General features: G+C 46.3%; 1 protein-coding gene, 1 long non-coding RNA gene and 1 other non-coding gene across 3 annotated transcripts in view; all 3 read left to right on the top strand.

The window, feature by feature from the left end:
* LOC144098751 (uncharacterized) overlaps positions 1–22222 on the top strand; it is a 389833-nt gene that overhangs the window by 105198 nt on the left and 262413 nt on the right. The window lies entirely within an intron of this gene.
* Positions 11705–17859, top strand: LOC144116454 (uncharacterized). Its single transcript, XM_077651185.1, has 2 exons — positions 11705–12739; positions 17803–17859. Exons 1-2 carry the CDS (start codon positions 11705–11707, stop codon positions 17857–17859), a joined length of 1092 nt encoding a protein of 363 aa, XP_077507311.1.
* TRNAP-UGG (transfer RNA proline (anticodon UGG)) lies at positions 16753–16824 on the top strand. The gene has a single exon. It is a non-coding gene; the product is annotated as a tRNA-Pro (tRNA).

Raw genomic sequence — 22222 nt, 5'->3', positions numbered from 1 at the left:
TTGTAAAACTGAAAGTGTTCTAATTAGAGGTTGGACTTTGCGTTTCTGTTTGATGAAAATTCAGAGAAGTTGGCGTGCTTAAAAATTTTTTTTTTGTTCCTATCGGAGAATATTATCTTCGATGGAAGAATCGTCGGCTCTCTCAAATAATGGAGCCCATCTATGTGGTTACAAGTTGCTTCCGTGCTGATCAGTTTTATCACTAACCAAAGTTGTAAATTCTGAGCTGCTAATTGTATTTAGGCTCTTTTCACGCAGTATTAAAATCGAGGTAGTAGAGTGAAGTTGCATATCTCGAGAAAATTTAGTATTATTCATCCATCAATGTTGTTACCTCTGACGTCACCATCTCCACCGCAGCAACGGCTCTTTACTACCGTTCATTACGATCGGTTCTGTGAAATTACAATTTCGCCGCCAGACCGTGTTTCCAGTTGCTGATACCCTGGGAGAGCTTTTGGAACGGGAGCTTCCTTTTCTAAGGACATGCTTGCCGAAATAATGGCTTCGTAGATGAGGATACCAATGGCCGGCTTCATATTCGGCACTACCGGTATGCCGAGATGGTGCTGTTTATTACTGACCCTCTTGATAATGTGCAGTAGTTGTAACACCAATATAAAATCATGAGTGCTCAACTTTTGTTGGAATCTCCTGTTGAGATAATGAAATAAACAGTTTTTCAGGGAGGTAACTAGGCGATTCGCGTGCACATTTTTGAAAATTTTGTTTAGTATCGGCACAAGTAAAACCCCCAAATGTTCGATAAAAGGAGTAGCCTTGGTCGGTTTCGGCAGCAGAGCTCTCAATACGTGAGTCATTCGCTTTATTAGAATTTCCTTGTATACCGTAAGCTTAGGGATTTATAGTACGCGTGTTAGGTGTTTAGTATACTTCTGTGTATGTGCCGTTACGTGTCCTTCGTTGACAAGATGTTAATGGCATTTATTTCACGTCACATAACTTTCGTGAAGCTCCATGGAACTCTCCACGACCCTCGGGCTGATGGCCTTTGGGATACAAGGATACAAGAGTAGTGTGTGGGAGCTTATGCAGGACGCAACAAGAAAGCGCTGCGCACAAATGACGCACGCCTGATTCAAAGCGTTGTTCTGCATCATGAACTGCCTCTTTCAATTCTTCCTTCCCGGCAGAGTCCAGAGCCCGCCTGTTCGAAGCAAACTAGACTAGTTCCCACTCTAGCATTATTCGCAGTTTAGACCACGGTGCATAATGTGTTCTAGAACGTCCGCTGGATTTGAGGAAATAAAGGCGCATAATTGGCTCACTTTCCTGGTGGACACCTTAACCACGCCGTAAGAGAAAAACACGAACGCTAGGTGGGAGCAAGCCTGTACTCGGCGTTCGTGTTTTTAACTCACGAAGTTGGATGTTTCCTGCAGATTGGGCATTTATTGTCATAAGTTGTTGGATATGTTTTCTGGGTAGACTCCAATTGCGGTATGTATGATCTTCTAGCATGATCTTCTAGCACGCCCAATCACCACATCTTCGAAATAGTTGCTTCGGGAGCAGTGCGGTTTGCCGCGGGAGTATATTTTGCCCTGGAAGAGCCACCTAGCTGGCTCCCCTATTTGGATGCATGTGTGTTCCGCCCGGGCTTTTGAAGTTTGGGAATGTGGGGACGTGCAGGGTTATGGTGGCCTGATGGGTGTTTTGATGGCGTAAGCAGGCTTATATTTTCTCTTCGGCACCATTTCCATGCAACAGAGAAAATAAAAGTGGCCTGTTGGCCTAGGGTCATGATTCTTGCTTTGAGTGCGAGAGATGCCGAGTGTAAATCCAGGACGGGCCCGTTATTTTATGAAAGCAGGTTTTTTTAGTGTGCTAGCACAACACCCCCAAACACCGATTTCGCCAATGTCTGTCTGGCTAAGTTGACCCAGGTGGCCCTCTAGTTGGCAGGTGGGCCACCTCGGTCACTTCACTCTGATGTCATGACAACCTGCCACCCGATTGTGACCAAACTACTCACCGTGGCAAGTGACATATCATTTAATGACTGGTCTCCAGAGGTCGCTTCGAGAACAACGTGGGTCTCAGAAGCCCCACCAGTGGCAGCACCTGCTATCGGAGGGTAGTAGTGCACTGCTTAACCGTTGCACCACTGCGCCAGTAGGGGTATAAGGATTCCCTGGGAACTTTGAATGTAAAGTAGGGAATGATCGATTGAGGATATATACGGCCTTTAACCCAATAACGCCATCGTTTCGTACGCTTAAGGCAGAGCACAAGATACCGCTTGTTTTAATGCGCTCGCCGATTTCGTCGACCTTTTTCTGAAGCCTGCTTGACTTTCAAAACCTAGCCTCGCAACAAAACCGAAACAGAAGTGAAAAACCAATGTGCTAGCGAATCTATTTCGCATTTGGCCTAACCACACTAGATTGTACGTCGTTTACTTTCCTTTGCACGCTTAGCTTCGACTCCTGAGACGCTTTCAAGGCGCGAGCATAGCATGCCTTCGCGGCCACGCGTTTGCCGAAACTCTTCTGTGTAGGTGACCCTAGCGGGACGCGCCACCGTGGCTGGCGTAGACTAATCAGAGGACGCGGCTACCGCAGCTTCCGGATCGAGTACTTTCTCTGATTACAGCTGCCATAGCTGCTGTTTTTATGGAGGTATGGAATCAGTGTGACGACGGGACCTAGCCAGCACGAAGCAAATGGAGAGTCGTGTGTTGCTACAACGCTCGGCGTAAGGGGGAACTGTTCGCGTAGGTGTACGGGGCGTACTCCTCGCATTTTAGTAGACACTGACGTATTTCGAGCACTAAGTAATAATGGAATCCACGGCAGGGCTGAATCCAAGAATTTTGACCCCCCAGGCGGAGTAAAATTGGTGCCCCCCTCCTCTTCCTTTTGATATCATAATTTGATCGCACTAGATATTCACGAGCTCTTAGCACAAAAGCTTCTAGCCGAGGCTCCCAGAGCTAACTCTTCCACACGCTGAGTGAGACTTGGTGCGGACTGCCTCACTCCCATTACCCGCCCTACTTTGCATATACTTCGCGCCAAAACACATGCGCTTTCGAAAAGCTTGCCGGCAAAGCAACCTCTCCAGTACACGCAGCTCGTCGGAACATCCTGAATATGTTGGGCCGCAGCGCCGAGGGTAACTGTTTCTAAAATTCTAAGAACTGATATGGAAAGGACTTATGGTGGCGAACACGCCTCACAATAAATAGACTAACAGTACGAGCAAAAAATTAAGAAGTCGGTATTTGTTAACCAGCCTATCAGCTATCACGTCTTATCTGTATTCTGATGCACTACACCACCATCGATGGTGTGTCGAAAAAAGCGACATTCGAACTGAAAAAGGCTATTTCTAAATATTGCCGAACATATTAGGTGAAACACCCCGTACTACAGGGTGTTTCAGGCGCAACGCCTGTGTAATGTCATCGAGCTGTAACGGATGGCTCTGTGAATGGAAGGATGAGTCGAGGCTGAGGAATAAAACAAAAAAATTGTAAAACCGGTTTTCTGAATATCCGACTAAAGTGCGTGTTTTCATACCTGCACCACATGTTCCCCGTTGGTCTAGGGGTGTGATTCTCGCTTTGGGTGCGAGTGGTCCCGGTTTCAAATCCTGGACGGGCCCGTTGTTCTTTTTCTATTTATCAAAGTGGGCCCTTCATGGTACTCGGCGAAGTACATTTTTCTGCGGTAGGTCTTTCTCTTTCTGGAAGACATCGAGAGACTATTTCTCTCCCACGGGCACAGTGCCACCCTGCGCCAGGCTTAGGAGAAGACGTGGCAGCAATTAAATTCCTTTAATGTATTTACAGACATTTTAGTACATTTCTCGTTAATTTTAATTGAATTGAACTGGAGTTTGTGCGCAAATAGATTAGGAGAAAGAGTTCACGGCCGGCGACACAAACCAGCGAGCAGAACGGTGGGCAGTGCCGACGGCCAGTCCAAAAACCAAGCGACCTCGTGCAGCGCGGTGACGCTTCGCGCTCTCTCCCCGGGCACTCACACTTCCTCAGGAAGCCTACTCCGAGCCTACCCAATCTCTAATTACTTTCAAAGACATCACTGCATATTATATGGACAGTCATCGTCGCTTTCCGGAACCCTGTAAGGGTCTCCGAAGAGCAGACGAACGGCGTCTTCTCAAAATTTTTACAAATGCAATGCTGTGCCCGGCAGTATTGAAACACTTCAATTCAGAATTTTACGGTGGCTGCAGGCTGTGAGGAGCGACGTTCTCGGACGTTTTCCATATGGTCTGGGCTTGTCGTTCCAATCCCCACCATTCGCAATCTCTAGTCTCCCATTCTTCTAGTGAGGTCTGGGAGGCGGCGCTGCTCAGCTGCCATGACCTACAGTCCCAACGGACCTTGGTCGCCAGGGAGCGAGCGGCGCTAGACGCCACTGGGGCTCCGTAATGTGAGCTCCATCCAGATTTGTGAGGACCTGGGCCAATAGGGCCTGGGCCCAAACACCTCCTTGTATTGTACATAACAAATGTTTACTACCACCACCATCTTTCATCGGTGCCTCGTCTTCATCGGCGCTTGGTCAGTGATCTGCCTATGCGGCATCAGGCGCCGCCGTCATGGTTCGCTACAACTGCCCCGGGAACGAAGAGGAGCCACCCTAGCGACCTATGACGAGGACAAGAGGAGAGGGTCGTAGTAGGTCTTCAGGCGGCTGACGTGGACGGTTTCTCGGCCGCGATGGCGCAAGTCCGGAGAGGGGTTAAGCGGCTCCGCGATTTAATTCACAGGCGATGTTTGCTGGGCGACGCGATAAGGAGCGTGGTATCCTGTACGGAAATTTGACGACAATCCTGGTGGTGTGCCTGGAACTCACAGCGAAACCAGGGATCCTATCGGAAAAACGTGCTGCCTGTTATCGTTATCGTGACGATGCTTTTGGCGGCCTTGGGATCCGAGGTAAAAGAGCGCGCCAACTTGCGGCATTCCTCCGCATGCTTTGCGACATCAGAGAGGGGCGTCCACTCGGAGGCGTCAGGAGTATATGGTAATATGGTATCCATCGTGGACGACGGCTCACGCAAATACAGTGAAAGGTGGTATGTGCACAAATACATCAGGGGAAAGAGTTCACGGCAGGCGACACAAAACGGCGAGCAGAACGGCGGGCAGCGCCGACGGCCACTCCAAAACCAAGCGATCTCGTGCAGCGCGGCGACGCTTCGTCTTCCATCGGCGCTTCGTCAGTGATCTGCCTATGAGGATTCAGGCGCGGCCGTCATGGTTCGCTACCGAATGAATTATTTTTTTATTCGAGTAAGTAGCATGTATTGAATTACTTTATAGCACTAGTTAGGAAGCGAAAGTAATTATTTACTGTAGAAATAACTCTTATTAGTAATACTGAACTGCCCTTTTATCGGAGGATTTCATCTCTCGTCTGCCGGATCGCGCACCTGAACATCAGGAGCAGCTCGCGAAAAGCTTGGGCCAGCAAGCACTGCTGAGTTGGACACGCAGGCGAATGCCGATGTGCACGCGGACTTAGCCACCAACTTGGGACCGAGAAACACGGAAAGCTACATGACTTCTGGCAGATACCACACAAGATTTACCGTTTTCCAGTTTTACCCAAGGCTGGAAAAGGTTTTCGTTATGGAAAATACAGAGTTGCCATAAAATGCATCTGTAGGACGCTGTTCAACATAGAGAATTGCGGATACCATCTTGAAAGCAGTGCCCACGTTGAATCTGAGCAGCTCCGGCGATGCAGTAAATTGAGAAGTCCGAAAAATTATGGGAGGTGCGTACACTGAACTTTTTTTAGTGTTAAACATAAAAAGTATTTAAAAGGAATTTCCATTACTCCTTGAAAGTAACGGAAATGTAATTTATGGCATGATAGCAGTTTCTATGACGGTAATTAGCAATACAATGTAATTGCATTTAAAAAGTAATTTTGTCATGTATGCTTGTAGGTAGGCACGCATCTCCATGTGCCTAGTGCTGGCTGGCTCCTATCCTCACGCTTTCACACCGCTAAGAATAAAAGCAGCGGAAGAAGCGTCAACCGATTGGTGTCCGCCAGCCACGCCAGAGCGTCGCGCTAGCGTCTCCTGGCGCGCGTGCAAAGACGAGTTCCGGCATATGCGCTAGCTCGTAGGCATGCTACGCGTGCGCCTTGAAAGTGTCCCAGGAGTCGGGGCTTGAGGCGCAAAGGAAGAGAAAGGATGTACTAATACTAAACAGCGTGGTTAAACGAAATGAAAATTAGGCGTGTTAGCCACGCTAGCACCTCGGCTTTCGCTTTGGTCTCTGTTTAGGTTCGAAGCTGAGTTTTCAAGGTCATGCAGGCTTCAGACAAAGATCGGCGATAATTTCTCCAGCGGCACCGAAAATTTAGAGTAGATTGGTCGGAGCGCGCTAACATCGGTCTTTCGAGTTGTAATTATTATTATTATTATTATTATTATTACTAATAGTTACTACTATCTCAAAAGCCCCATTAAAGGGGTATTACATCAAAGAGTGAATTTCTTAGCACGTAGTTGATCCGATGGACGATCTGAGGGATGATGATACGACGGCGTTGGGCAAGTCATTCCTGCCCTTTTCTGTAAGGACAAAAAAATCGCGACAGATGCGCAGATGCCCTGGCAGCAGGAGGGCAAACGGCCGTCTCGTAGTTCGTGCGGCTGGAGATGCGGTAGGCAGGTCTTTTAACCGAACTGATCATGGTATTGTAGTAAAACTTACGAAAAGGCACAGTGTTGCCATAGTGCGGCGATTTGCTTATTTTGTAAGATCAGCATTACGTTTTAGCTCGGTGGCACTTACATGAGAGGAACAGAGTGGACGAATCTTGCTGCGCAGTTTCGTGCTGCTTCTTGTTAAATTTTGGTTTTAGGGTGGTCCCAGACAGCGCATGCGTATTCCTGTTTGGAACGAATGAATGCTAAATAGGCTAATAACTGTATACTGAAGGGGTACTGGTCGGAGGGTTCGCGATGTGGATGTCAGTTTTGGAAATGCGTAGTTTTCTGCTTGCGATAGTTCGATATGGTGAAAAGTGTGTGCCCCGACCTCTGTGTGGACGGTCTGTATGTGCCTCCAAGAGCAGGGATGATGTCTTCTTTTCATAGATTGTCGGACCGTTGGTTTGAGGAATGCACTCAGCACGTCTGTTGACATTCCTGAGTGAGTGAGTGAGTGCAAAACTTTTGTCGCGAAGGCGAAGGTGAGATCTTCAGTCCAGGGCTCCAGTGGCCGTTGCCGTCTTGCGAGCACTTTCCTTCTGCTTGAGCTGTTCTTCAGGCTTCGAGCAGGAGAGGATATCAGTAAGTCCCACCGACCAAAAATAATGATGGAATGACGTTTCGGCTCCCACTCTGGAGCCTTGTTCACAATCAGTAAAAACGTTGCTGCGGTGCCTCTAATATAAGGCGTACATACAATCCCAGGAATCTGGCGTAGATAGGTGGTAAACTCCCGTCATTGCGACTGATAGTATGCTCTGTGGTTTGAATAATCAGCGACTCAAGATAAAGCCGTGATTTCTTGTCTTTCTTTTTGGCGACCATGCGTGCCTCTGCCCAGTTGATATTGTGGCTGGCAGATAATGAATGTTCGGCAAGCGCATTTTGTTCTGCGTGCCGGTTCTTCACATCATTCTTAAGCTCACGTAATCTGCGTGCATAATCTCCTGTTTCGCCGATGTATAGTGATGGGCAGTCGGCGCATAGAATCTTATGCACAACGCCTGGGAAATTTTGTTTCATCAGCCCATCCTTGACATTGAGAAGTTGCCTCCTCAGTTATTGAGCTGATACATGAGCAGTGTGCACACCATAGAAGCGTAATATACACGCAAATGCATCACTGATGCCCTGGACGTATGGCAGTGCCCTGCACTTTTGGGCACTTTCGGCTGGCTGCATCCTAGGGCTCTCAAGTTTCCTCTGCATGGGGTCAATGATGTGCACCGGGTAACCACAGGTCGTCAAATCACGTCGTGTGTGCTTACATTCAGCCGCTTGGTCTTCCCGCCTGGAACACATACTTTCATTCGTCGGAGGCGCGATGAGACAACCGAACGTTTTTGGAAATCTGGGTGAACTAACCTGTAACTGAGGTAAGGGCCGGTATGTGTGGGCTTCCGGTAAACGCTGTAAATTATTCTTGAGGACTCTCTTGTGAAAAGCAGTTCCAAAAATTGAAGACGGCCATCGATTTCTCCTTCCACGGTGAATTGTATAGCTGGCTCGAAGCTTTGGAGATGTACAGTGAAATCTTTCAATGCTTCTGTCTTCATCACGCAGTAGCAGCCATCAACGTACCTTAGGTAAACCTTAGGTGCACGAGTGAATCAATCAAGTCGCACAGCTTGGGTATTCGCCGCACGGCGGGCATTTGTTCTAGTGATTGAGGCAGGGTGTGCAATGAAAGGAATACAAAAGGTGTTTAGCACCCTAGAGCTACGCTTGCCTCGACGCATTCAGAGAACTTGATGATTCATTGTAGCCAGCGCGGGGCGGCTTCCCATATTTTTTGCTGCCCCTGGTGAAGTCATGTTACTGCGCAGCATCTAATTTGGGTATTAATGTTTATCGTATTGACAACTTCGAACTTTGCTAATAAAGCATGTATCGCAGATAACACAACGTGAATGAATAAATCTGCGAGAGCTATCGAACTGAAGCATTTAAAGAAAAAAGCTCATTAACCTAGATAGAGATGAGTAAAGTGACGCAGGCAGTTTGCCAAAATGGGATAGTGATCCACCTAAGTCAACAAACTAAAGAGAGCATAAATTCGCGCTACGAACGCTAGTAGCAGATAAAAATGCTGCAGACGCTAAATGTGCAATCATTCTAATAACAAATTTGACGATTAAGCAAAGCGATAAAAAATAATCCTGCCAGTGTAACTGACAGGGCCCCAGATCTGGCTACGTGTCTTGAGACGCTGCGAAACAAAAATTATTTTTTCGAATTTGGGTTTGACTTTTGGGGTTTAGATTTTTGAACATTCAGCGGACTTTTCTTGGTCTTTGTACATAAAAAAGACAGGTTTCTTTCGGCGAATATTATTTCATACTGAAGGATTGTCTGTTTTTTTTTTCGGTGATATATGAGGCATTCCTGAGCACTCAGACCTCAATTACAGATTACATCTCTTTTTGTTACCATCAACAGTAGGTTGCTGTCCACTGCTGCCGAATAGAGGGCTGTATTTTGGGCTACTTCGTTTGGTGACTGAGTCGCCCCACGTCGCAGCTATGCGAAAGTAGACAGACCATAGAAGCTGTGGCAGAACTGGTAGCCAGCGGCATCTTACGGCTCGTCGCTATATGCGCCCCTACTGATATTGCTGTCCTGCTCACCCACGCATATCTATGCGGCATGGCTATTTTGATACAAAAACTGCAAGGAACCGCTGTTTATTTTCGCTGACAACCTGACTGAGTGATATATAATGTACGCATGCGAGCCATTTTATCTATCGACCTCTATTCTGAGCTGCTGTAGCGGCTAAGCTGTAACACATGTGAGCAACAAAAAAAGCAGAGTTCCTACCTTGTTATTGTGTGCAAGTATTGCGCAATAGGCTTGGTATTCTGTCGAAAGCAATGCGTGGCTTCCACACTACTTCTGGATGATTAGGTAGAAACGGTTTATTTTATGGTTTATCGGGGTGTAACGTCCGAAAGCGACTATGGCTATGAGGGACTGCTTAGTGAAGGGCTCAGGAAATTTCAACCACCTGGGGTTCTTTACTGTGCACGGATGTTGCACAGTACACGGGCCTCTAGAATTTCGCATCCACTGAAATGCGACCGCCACGGCCGGGATCCAACCCGCGGCTGTAACCACTAAGCCACCGCAACAGTTTTTATGCTTTGGAAATTGCCGTCTATGGGAAGCGCTACAAATATGTGTAGATGGCCGTTAATATCAGAACACAGGACGCCAGATCTAGGCAATTGCCTCCTTCGGAATGTTTGTAAAGCACAGCGTTTGAGCGAGTTGTAACCCTACTGGCTTGGGCAAAAATTTTCGCAACCAATTACAAGGATAACTTCTAGAAGTTGGCATTCTGGTTTTTAAGCTGAAAAGAGGACATTAAAATTGTCTACAACTATATTTGCAAAAACATTTGCAAAAAGCAGCACTCTTTCAACAAATCTAAGACAATTATGAAGAATCCCATGGGGAGGGCGATAAAGTTCCAGAACGAGTACATTGCCACACACAATCACATTTGTTTAAAAATGATTCCTCAAACATGCGAAATATGGCTAACATTGGAACAGATGATGCGTCCGAAGATAAATGGACACGCTCCCACCGCGTCTTTCTGAGCGATAAACAGAAACGTGTCTATCAGCTCGAAAACTAAGAACTTCTGTGCTAGCAGAACACCAGGTTTCTGAAAGAAATCTAAAAAATCGAAAGCACACTTGAAAAGGTATAAATACGCTCCATTATCCACATGTTTGTTTCGGGGACTTCTTGGGTTCATTTAAATTTCAGAAACGTGCTTCCTACGCAACCACATTTCACTACTAATCAGTTTGTTATGGTCGTCAGTCGTATGAGTGGTCATTATTTAATTTGGATGTCACACTTGGCACGAACTGAGCGATAGACAATTTTTTCGAGGTTTGAGGTCCTACCAGCAGTTTCATCCGGGGAATTGCGCACAAAGCCTCGCCCTTCTGAAGTCCATGCGTACTGGTAGCCATTTTCTTTCGCTTTGCGTTTCGTTTTGCGAGCCAGCGCAGTCGTTTGTTGGTTGCTGTCAAGTGTTCAAAAAATATGACGCCAAGTTTCTTAGTCTAGAATTGCCTCCTTCTCTCAAACCGTTTTGATTGAAAAATTTGAATGTCATAAACGTATGTTAACAAAATTCAAGCACTTAACTTTTTAACTACTGCATCTAAGCGCCTGGCTGCATTTCGAGATTTGTAACAAGCCATTATTAATACCATATCGATATTTAAGATTACGAACACGCGCTCGTCCTCGGTGCTGTGGCTCCACAAATTTAGGCCATCTCGTGCGCCATTCAAAAAGCGCGCTCAGCAACAGTAACGTGTAGATGCGACTCCGTGGCGCACGTGTCACGTGACCTTCTCTATTCCACCTTTGCTGGAGCAAAGTTCCAGTATCAGTCAAGGCCCTCATTATAGTAGTTGAAAAGATAGCGGTAAGAAATTAAAGAGCTTGCAAGTTCGTTGTCACACCGGGTGTAAAGATGACGAATGGTGTAGTGCGCTGCAACTGACACTAAGCTATTGAATAATAATGGCAACCGCAGAGGGCTTTTTAGATATGGAATGAATTGCGACCTAGAAATAAGAACAAAAAGAAGCTTGAATACCAGATTAAGATTTTTTGCGGAAATACGCCTTCATATAATGGTTGGTTGCACAAGCCCATTGCGCGGCCCGTTGGGGGAAGAGGAAGAAGCCGTTCTGAGCGGCTGTGCTTCAACATGCTCTATGCTGGAAACAGCGCATCGGCCGTTGGCCGAGGTCTACCGACGTCTCAGGACACTACGGACACGTACAAAGTTGTCCTTCCCCGATTGCCGACCGGTAATGTTGTCCTTAATACCGTTTTCCTGCATGCTGACCTTAAGGGTCGCCCGTACCGAGCACCTGACTTCCGTGACGCACTCGCACAGATATTGGATCTCCGGGAAATTTTGTGCATTAGTCAATACCAAATGAGCCACGTGTGGATAGTTACCTGCGAGAGTAGTTCTTCCAAACAGAAGCTTGTTAACAAAGCGGAGTTTCCTGTCAAAGGACTGCGGTGCATGGTGTTTGACCCGGATACTAAGAACGTCAAGGTTAAGCTCCTTTGGCTTCCCCGCTATATGGAACACCGGAGGATTGTGGAAGCATTAGAGCCTTATGGCACGGTCCAGTCTGTGGAGCGTGAAAAGTGGCGGTGCCCAGGGATGGAGCATATGGAAACGGCGAACAGTGAACTCTCCCTCACACTCAAGGATGGAGTGTCAGCTAGCACCATTCCACACACACTTAATGTTTATGGAGTGCAGGCATTAGTCCTTATCCCAGGGAGACCTCCACTGTGCCTCCGATGTAGCCGGGTTGGACATGTCCGGCGCCAGTGTCGCACGCCTCGATGCACTCAGTGCCGACGCTTTGGCCATACTGCGGAGAACTGTGTTTTGAATTACGCTGATAGGCTGCGTCAAGGCCAGTGGTCACGGGAAGATGACGTGGCATCAGAACACATTATGGATGTGTCTGAGGTTGTGGACGCGACCGGAGAACTAAGTCATGAGCATCGAATAGATGGGGAACAGAAGACTTCAACACCTCAAAACAACACGGAATATGAAGCGACTGGCCATCTAGCATCCACGCCTCCAGGACGAAAACCGCCGGACCCGGGCCCCCCCGTGAGTGTTACAGAGACTGCTGTGCTTGCTGCACAGGAACGCCGCGTTGCCACAGGTCAACGTCCGGATATGCCTCCTGTGGAGTCAGTCGAGGCGATACAGCCAGTGAATGCTCGCCGATCCTCCTCTGATGCTGATTCTGCTTCGTCGTTGGAGGGTAACGGTGAGACGTGTGTGGCGTCGATCTCTGGCGTGTCAGGTTCTCTGTCGGCTGTCAGTGTGGCAGCGAGTGATGTGCTCCCCTCGGGTTCGTGGGCCGAGGCCTTGGCTGTCTCAGAGGAAGACATGGACAGCACCGCACCTTTGAAACGTCCTGCAGATGCTGAAGAGGTGTGTATCGATGGCGCTAACCAGAAGGCACAATGTGTAGATGCCACGGGAAGGGTGGTGTTAAAGAGGAGGGCGATGTCTGCCCGAGAGGCCGCCAATTTGGCGGTGGGCCACCACATTCCAGGGGATGGCGTTTGTTAAGACTGGCACCAAAATGGCGAGCGTCGCAGCATATCAAGTCGCTACCCTTAATGTTAGGGGTATGCGTAATCGTAGGAGGCAACAGCAGGTACGGCATCTCTTGAAGAAATGGAGTGTGTGTGTAGCCGCTATCCAGGAAACAAAGTTGTCCTCTGATGAAAAGACAGCAGCTGCTCTTGAGCCTTTTTTGTCGAAATGCAGCATTATTGTTAGCCACGCGAGAGGCTTATCCGGAGGTTGTATGCTATACCTGGCGAACACGCTAGAGATGACAGCCATGTCTTATTGCATAGATGACGAGGGGCGACTTATATGCTGTGATCTCACAATTTCAGGTGTACAGTGGCGGATTATTTGTGTTTATGCCCCCACAAAGCAGCGCGATAGAAGGCTTTTTTCTGTCATTAGTTGAACATTTGTGCACGGACCGCAAAATTATATTGTTGGGAGATTTTAATTGCGTTTGTAGGGATGAGGACCGTTCAGTGGTATGTAAGAGATATGACCATAGTGCTGCATTACTTACCGATTTGGTTTCTGAATATAGTCTTGTGGATGTGGGGCAGGAAAAAGGCGACAGTATACATTTCACTCATTTTCAGTTTTCCTCTAATGCTCGCCTTGACAGAATTTACGTTTCTGTTGACGCATTAGCAAGTGTGTTTGGCTACTGGGTGCGGCCCATTTTCTTCAGTGACCATTGTATGGTGTCTCTTCAGATAGGAAAGTACACTCGGCATGTAGAAGCAAAAGATTACAGTCACTGAACAAGTCAAAGTAATAACAAATTGACGTTTCGGAACCCGTACGGGTTCCTTGTTCACAATGAGGCTAAAATGGCAGTGGTCGAAACTTAAATACCCAGAATATGACGTAATGACTGTATGTACACGGGTGGCATCGTCCCTTCCTTCCGGTTCATAGTATCAGGTGTCGTCTGGATGAATGATGACTCAAGCAAAAGCCGTGCCGTCAGGTTCCGCTCTTTGGAAAGAATTGCGGCGTTGTCCCAGGCGATATCATGCGTTTTTTCGTGCGCGTGCTCGGCAATCGCATTGGAATCGCATGTACTTCACCCTCGATGGGAGTTGTGGAAGATGAATAACTGTCTGCTCTCAGACGAAATCTTTCAGCGTGCTGTACCTACTTGTTTGAAGGACGTATGGTCACGCCGTGATCTTTCCATTTTTCAAAAGTGGGACTTGTTTAAACAGGAGATCAAAAACTTGGCAATTGAGGCCTCAGCAAGAATCGCTTTCCTGAAGAGACACCACCTTCGTGAGCTTGGGCGCACCCTAACGGAGCTACATGAGCTAGAGAGGGTAAGCCCGGGTGCCTATCTCGAAGAGATTAATAACGTAAAAGCACAGCTTCAACAATTTGCGACAGGCAGATATAAGGGGGCCTTGATACGATCTAGGTCCCGAAGGTTTCTTGATGAGCAACCTTCTCGTCGGGCCCTGAGTGATGAAAGAGAGAATGCTCTTGCGAAGGAAATATTAGAAATTCAGTATGGTGATTGCACATACAGTGATGCGCCTGGTATTCTTGCTGCTTTCTTCGACTATTATCGGAAGCTGTTTGGCAGTTGCGAAGATCCAAGTCAGGGTTTCGATTACAGTTCCTTGCTCGGAAACTTCCCTCGACTTGATGATGAGAAGTGTGCTGTAGTGAAGGGACCTATCACTTTGGATGAAATTCAATCAGCCATTTCTGCCCTGCAGAGCCAGAAATCTCCTGGGCCAGATGGTATTACTAGCGAATTCTATAAAACATTTTCGCCTTGCCTAGTGCCTGTTTTGATGGAAGTTTTCAAAGCATTTTATGATGTGGGTGTCCTGCCTCCCACTTTTTATTCTGGGCACACAATATTATTTCCCAAAAGCAAAGATACTAATCGGTTGAAAACTGTTGAAGGATATCGTCCAATTTCCCTTTGCAATGTTGATTACAAAATTTTTGACAAGGTTCTTAGCAGTCGTCTGCAGCTTGTCATTATGGACTTGATAGGTCCGCATCAGGTCTGTGGTATTAGAGGCCGCAGTATTCAAACACATATCCATATTGCACGTTCAGTATTAGAGACAGTATCAGATGAGATAGGCCAAGTAGTTCTGATTCAAATTGACTTGGCTAAGGCGTTTGATAAAGTTCGGCACGATTTCTTGTTCGCGGTCTTGGAGTATGCAAATATTGGTGACGTCTTGCTCAAAGGCATAAGGCTGTGCTATAAGAACTCCTATACAAGGGTTATTGTTAATCAGGAGCTAACGAAACCAGTACCACTAGAAGCATCTGTTCGTCAAGGATGTCCACTGTCTCCATTGTTGTTTGCCCTATATCTGGAACCCCTCTGTCTCAGTATAATTAACAGCGCAGCTATCCGCGGTTTCTCTCTGGCTCAATGTGAAGTTAAAGTTTTAGCTTACGCTGATGATGTCGACCTCTTTTGTTCTGACAAAAAGAGTGTACTCGAGGCTCTAAACTTGACTAAACAGTTCTGCGATGTATCAGGCGCGGCTCTTAATTTAGAGAAATCCAAAGGCTTTTGGTTGGGTCATTGGGGAACTAGGCCAAGCCACTTCGGTGGTACATGCTGGAACTGTAGCCTCCTTGAGTACCTAGACGTTCCGCTGCACCAAGTTCGCAACAGTACAGCCTACTGGGATTCACAAACTGTAACTCTACGGCGGCAAACACAGGCTTGGATGGGTAGGGAACTCTCAGTGTTTGCGAGGGCACAGGTCTGTAACATTTTTTTGTTTGCAAAGCTCGCGTATGTCCTTCAAGTCCTGCATTGTGCGAGGAGGAAGGTGCAAGCAATACATAGAATATTTGCAGCATTCGTTTGGCGCTCTCAATGGGAGCCGATGAGGCGTGACAACTTGTTCCTTCCCTTAGAGGGTGGTGGAGTGGGCCTTGTTCACCTGTTCGCGCATCAACTCGTTTCCCGTTTTTTCTTTTTCAAATCGGCAAATGACCCGTTTCTGGTAGCTGTGCTCATTAGGCGGCTTAGTTTTCATTTGCCTTACTTATTCGCACCGACTGTGCAGGCTCGTGAGGGGACTTTATGGGGATTTCTTAAGGAGGTTGCTGACACTTTCAATTTTCTCACTGTGCGCTTCTCTTTAGATTACCTGTATAGCCTCTCGAGAAAGCAGATGACCCAGGCTCTCACTGAGTCTTTGTTCCCTACACCATTGTATCGGCAGCCTTTTCTGAGGTCTTTGGACATCAGTGTTCTAAAGCGTGTTAGGCGGATGTGCATTCAGGCAGCCGCTAAAACGTTCTTTTTCAAACTACACACAGCGACGCTGCCTGTCAAGACATTTCTTAATGACAAGGGGATGTCTGTACCCTGGAATGTGAATTGTCGTCTGTGTAACGTGCCTGAGACAATTGATCATTGCTTCATCCTGTGCCGTGATGCCATGTTCTTTTGGGACATACTACAACGAACTCTTAAGAAGGACATTGAAATTACACCATACACTATTAGATTTCTGCCTGTTGACAAAAACTCTTTTGTGCCTTATGACGTGTTTGTGTTGATGGGACTATTCAGTCTTTGGAAAAGCCGTATGATGGACAGACATGCCGAGCCACCAAGATCGTCCAAATCTGTGTTTCGGGAACAGTGTGCGTTGGTGAGGAGTGTATATGCTGCTCGCGACGAACCTCCAAGCTGGCTGCCGTGCCTAGATGCTTGTGTGTGCCTCCCTGAATTTTGATGTTTTGATGGGGATGCAGTGGTGAGTTAGGGCTATGGGGGGCTCATATTAAGCAGCCCGGTAACTTGAGACGCGAACTAGTCTGATTGAAGTTTCCTCCTTTCTACAGAAGTTCTTCCATGCAATAAAGAAAAAAAAAGCGGCCCGTTGGTCTAGGGGTATGATTCTCGCTTTGGGTGCGAGAGGTCCCGGGTTCAAATCGCGGACGGGCCCGTTTTTCTTTTAAGCTGTTCATTCTGCAAACTTCGGAAAGATTTTTGCACCCTGAGCGACTCTTGCCTTCGCGGTTACGAGTCCTTTGTTGAACACTATTAGGTAACGCGCAGCGGTTTTTACATAATTTTGCAGCCCCTGGCGAAGTCAGATTACTACGAGTCATCTCTTTTTTTATATTAAAGCTCACCATACTGAAAAGTGCTCATCCTACTGATTAATCATGTATTCCCAGAAATGAATGTAACTTGAACGAAAAGCTCTGAAAGAGTTGCTGAAAGGAAGCAATAAGAAAAATCTTATTCACGTGGTTAAATATGGCAAAACCAAAGCAGGAGGTCTGCAAACGCAATATATTAACGGATACAATTTAAAAAAATAAACAGAGGAATAGAAGTGCAGCACAGGCTATAAGTGGAATAATTAAAGTAATGAATTAGAGGATTAAACAAACCATAAAACTAAGCTCCTGTTACACTGACGGACGACGCCACAGTTCCGGTTAATTTGCCTTCAAACATTCTAAAACAGGAAATATTTAATTACTGGTTGGAGTTTAGGTTTAGAGTTCATGAAAGTTCAGCGTATTTTTAGGAGTTTATTAAAAAGCATTTTTTTTTCTGTGAATATTATTTCTAATGGAAGAATCAAGCCGCCGCGGTGGCTGAGTGGTTATTGCGCTCGGCTGCCGGCCCGAAAGACGCGGGTTCGATCCCGGCCGCGGCGGTCGAATTTCGATGGAGGCGAAATTCTAAGGCCCGTGTGCTGTGCGATGTCAGTGCACGTAAAAGAACCCCAGGTGGTCGATATTTCCGGAGCCCTTCACTACGGCGTCCCTGATAGCCTGAGTCGCTTTGGGACGTTAAATCCCCCATAAACCATAATGGAAGAATCGTCGGCTTTCTTCGCTGATATATGGGGCATACCTGTAATGCCTGTGATGTGAGTAACGTACAGGTCATCATGCCTTGTTTCTAGCACAAGCAGTTCATTGCTGTTCACGGGGGCAGCCGCCCCGAGAAGCTGCTCAAGTAAGAAGCTCTTCTGCGGCAGCACTTTTCATTTTCTTCTGGGCAAGCAGAAATTTAAACACATTATTAGTACATTATTATTTTTGCCAGTAATTCACGCGCATTGACCGTATTTAGTGCGCGTTTTGCGAAATGAGTGCTTTCATAATAGGAAAAGGTAACAGTGTCGGAATTATGAAAATGGGCCATGCGTCGAAAACATGCATGTAAGGTAAATAATATAAAAAAGTTCGTGCAAAAACCAAATAAGGAAAAACAAACACGAGAAGATCAAGAGCCAAACAATGCGCAAACACTCGTGCCCCGCTTACGCAAGTGGAACGCGGCAATCCTGTATGGTTGCCTTTGAGTTGGAATAAGTTTATCTGGTTGTGATAGGTACAGTCTTTGTCAAAACTATGCAGTCCAAAGGGTTTGCTTGTAAGCCATGTAGTGGGGCTCTTAAGAACATGTGCCAGCCCTCAGTTTGGGATGGTTGAGGACTTAAGTTCCTCCTGCCTTCGTGAGGTTAGGGTCCCTGAGTATGCAAGAGGAGCCGCGATGCTGGGCTCAGAAGCAGTCCGCCTGGGCTGTATAGTTTTGACAAAGACCGCACATGCGTATTCATTGCTTGTGAATATCTGCTCACTGCTTGGCATACGTACATTTGATTAGGTCTTCCAGGCGGCTGCAGTGCGAGAATGTGCCCATGTGATTGGACTGGGTGCACAAAAGATTACAGTGAGTGATTGGTTGGGACTTTTTATTAAACTGTTGCCACAGCCTTCGTGCTCTGTGCCAGCCTTGCATCGCGGGCAAAGATGTCGCCGACAGCTTTTATTGCGACAGCCCGCTGTTTGGCTGCTGACTTCTCCGAGCTGTTTTCCTTGAATCGCCTTGTCAACTACACCTGAAACACAAAGTGAAACGTGCCTTTGAGGCGCTTTTCGAAAGGGAACACAAGAAAGACAGCTCTGCATAGACATCAAGGCGACAGCTGGGGCTAGTGTGTATTCATAACTGTAGTACAAAAGTGCTCTCAGTTTTACAATCACAAGGCACGACTGGACGAAGCGCACCAGTCGTGTCTTGAGTTGTGATTATAAAACTCGGGGCATTTGTACTGCTGCATATATATGATTGAAGCTATTGTTACATTGCTGCGGTATTTCGCCGGTTAGATATCAGGTCTGAAAACTACAAAGAGAAAGCCAGATCAATGTACACATGACAGCCTCAACTTTCTCGGCCGCAGTGCTGTGCTGTCGGCGGTGCGCCGGGAAGGCTAGCTGGTTAAATATTGCTGTTTTATTTCTTCGGGTATCCCAAGATAGCGGGTGATGCCCCGCGCTTTCTTCACTTCATTGTGGGTTTTCATTGCGCATGAAGACGTTTTTCATATCATTCCTGAGATGAACCAGAAAGAGCACAGAACACACCGCGCGTAAAAAAATGAAGGAACCATTACTCATAACTGAGGAGCAGGGGCGCAGCGGCCGGCTCGATACAGCAGCTCGTTTCTATCTTCTGGTCTCTACTCCCGAACAAGGGCGCCGAGCGACTGGCATAAGAAAAAAGAAAAAAATTGAGCCAAGGGGTCAGATGGTATTGCCACACAATAATCTTTACTGTGTATGATATCAAGAGGAAAGGATGATATTTTTGAATCGCCAATATCTCTGCTGCTTCATAAGATAGATCGATTTTTTTACGGGGGAATGATGGGCGATTCAACAGCGCTGTATTTGACTGTTTGTCTTATGTTTCATACTTTTTGCGCTGTGTTCCTTCATAACATCAATGACACTTTTGCTTTTTTTACCCTCTGTGGAGACCGTTGCAGTGACCGTTAAATATGTGTGATAAGTGTCGATCTGCACTTAACACATCAAAAATGCTATGGGCAGGATTTGAAATGAATTTATGATTCAGTTCGCAGCTCTGACAGGCTTCCAAATAGCATGGGTGCCAAGTGTAAATAGGGCCGGTAATTTTTTCATAATTGTTGTCATCATCAGCCTGACTACGCTCTCTGTTGGACAAAGACCTCTTTCATATCTCTTCACTCAACTTTTCCGTGTGCCAGCCTCAACCTCTTTATTTCCGCAAATTTCCTAATCTCATCCACCGCCCTATCTCAGATAATTATGAGTTTGAAGCCTAGGTGTAGGAAGTGGAAATCTCAGAGCCACCACCGTGGAGGAAAATTGATGGCCGCTGGACATCTTATTTTAACTTAATGAGCGCCATGTAAATAAATGAACTGTGAAACGGAGACTGATTTTAGCTGGTGTGGGTGAATTCAGTTCGACACAAATCGTTCACACGATCGGAGTCGCGATGTTAAAGAATTCCCCCTCCGCATCAATCGCATCCAATGTCCGCCTTTGTTTTTTGTCACGAGATTGCCGTACATATTTCGGGCGTCCAGGCTGGCCGAATCGTGGATAATTATTTCATTAGAATATTTATCGTGCTTCTAGATATCTAAGTGTAGTGGTTGCTAGTTTTGCACTGTGTAGAGGCATTGATTCTGTTCAAAATAACTTTAATTAATGACAGTCAGCCTGATATATAGCGATAGAGCTCCTCTATACATGGGCGTTCCGGGGTTCTTCACTGAATACTCGCAGCTCTGTTCGTTGCGTTTCCACTGTGTTTTCTACTAGACTTGAAAATATGAAGCTGGACTCTTCGTGAGGGGCGGGATATTAGAACGGGCTCTACCAGAGCTCTCGTTATCTCTCTAAAGATCCCTGAAGATTTTGTGGAGATTCGCTTCATTCCGTAAATAGCTTTTTCCACATGGGCGCATTTATAATGCGGAATGACTTCGGGGCCTTCTCTACGATGATTTTTGTCCACGGTTATCGAGTTGAAACTTCTCAAAAAGTGTCTGCAATCTTAGCACTTAAAAATATTAAAGCAACCTATCTAGGGGACCGTAATTAAAATCGCCATTAAGTTCGCTTTCATCTCTCTCTAAAATGCAACAGAGGAGTCGATATTTCGATACCCTATACGACCCAGTCTCTTGTCGTGACGAGGTGGTATACAGCAGTCGCGGAGAGACCAAAGTGTGTGAGCACTTTGAACCCGCATTCTAAATAAAGGCGCCCATCAACGGGGAATATAAACTGCCACCGTAAAGCTCAATCTTATCACTAACCAAAGATATAAATTCTGAGCTGCTAAATGCATTTAGGTTGTTCTGACGCAGTAATAAGTTCGAGGTAGTATAGCGAAGATGCGCATTTCCAGAGAATTTAGAATGATTCATCGATCGTTGCCGTTGCCATCAACGTCACCACAACAACCCCTCCGTACTACCGTGCATTCTTGCCGCTCCTGTGAAGTTACAGTAATTTCGCGAGATCGTATTTCTAGGGCCTGATAGCCTAGGAGAGCTTTTGGAACGGCGTCTTCCAGCTTCCTGTTCCCGGGATGCGCTTGGTGGAGTTATTGCTTCTTAGGAGGTGAGGATACCAAAGGCGGCCCCCTTATCTGGCACTACCTGTGTGCTGATATGGTGCTGTTTATTTCTTAGCCTCTTGAGAATGCGCCGCATTTGTAGAAAAAAAAAATTAAATCACGAGTGCTCCTGTACGCAAGTCCAGCTTTGTCGTGCAAAAATGTTGAAAATTTGGAAAATTGTAAGACATTGTTATTAAAATATTGAAGATAATGGTTCATTATTCTAATATGTAGCAAAATATTTTTTTTAAGTTCTCCAGCGATCGCATCGAACAGTTAAGATTGTCGTAGAAAACATATTGGGAACGCGTTTTACGATAGCAAAAACGTGAATAGAAAAAAAATACAGGACTTCCGTCGGTTGATTTGCGGATATATTGATTGTTATAATGAAATCTTATATTGTACAAAATAAGACTGCGTTCATGAAAGGTTACCCGGTCAAAAATGCTTTTTTCCAGAATTGCTGGATATGGAGATCACGGATTTTTATCTGAGATTAACTTGGCGTTCCAATGTACTTTTTGGAAACATTTTTAGTATCGGCACAAGTGCCACTCGGGAGTGTTCGATAAAAGGATTAGGACATTGGTCGGTTTCAGTATCAGTGCCCTTAATACGTGAGCCGCTTGCTTTATCACAGTTTCCCCGTATCGCACGTTTCGAACATAGGACGTGTTTTTCGTCTCCGCGAACTCTCCTGGCCTTAACAAAAGGTTGTTCCAGCTTTTGTTTGCCCATCGTTAATGCGTTTTTGATGTGCAGTGGACTACTTTCTAATCATGAAAAGCGCGCACATTTCCTTTGTGGGTTGTTCTTAACCCGGGCATTCTTAGCAGTGCTAAGAACCTTAGTTGGCTGCCGGAAATATAGTTGATCCATGGCTAGGTTTATCTTCTTTATTGTCCTGTTAT

The sequence above is a fragment of the Amblyomma americanum genome, chromosome 1, assembly GCF_052857255.1.
Source record: "Amblyomma americanum isolate KBUSLIRL-KWMA chromosome 1, ASM5285725v1, whole genome shotgun sequence".
Taxonomy (NCBI): Eukaryota; Metazoa; Arthropoda; class Arachnida; order Ixodida; family Ixodidae; genus Amblyomma; species Amblyomma americanum.
This window is presented reverse-complemented; position numbering and strand designations above follow the sequence as displayed.

Bases quoted from the DNA above. Each gene is read 5' to 3' on its own strand.
- LOC144116454 (XM_077651185.1), top strand. From the start codon at position 11,705: ATGAGCCACGTGTGGATAGTTACCTGCGAGAGTAGTTCTTCCAAACAG. The intron at 12,740-17,802 runs GTGTGTATCGAT...CCTTGTTTCTAG, and splicing joins GTCCTGCAGATGCTGAAGAG to CACAAGCAGTTCATTGCTGT.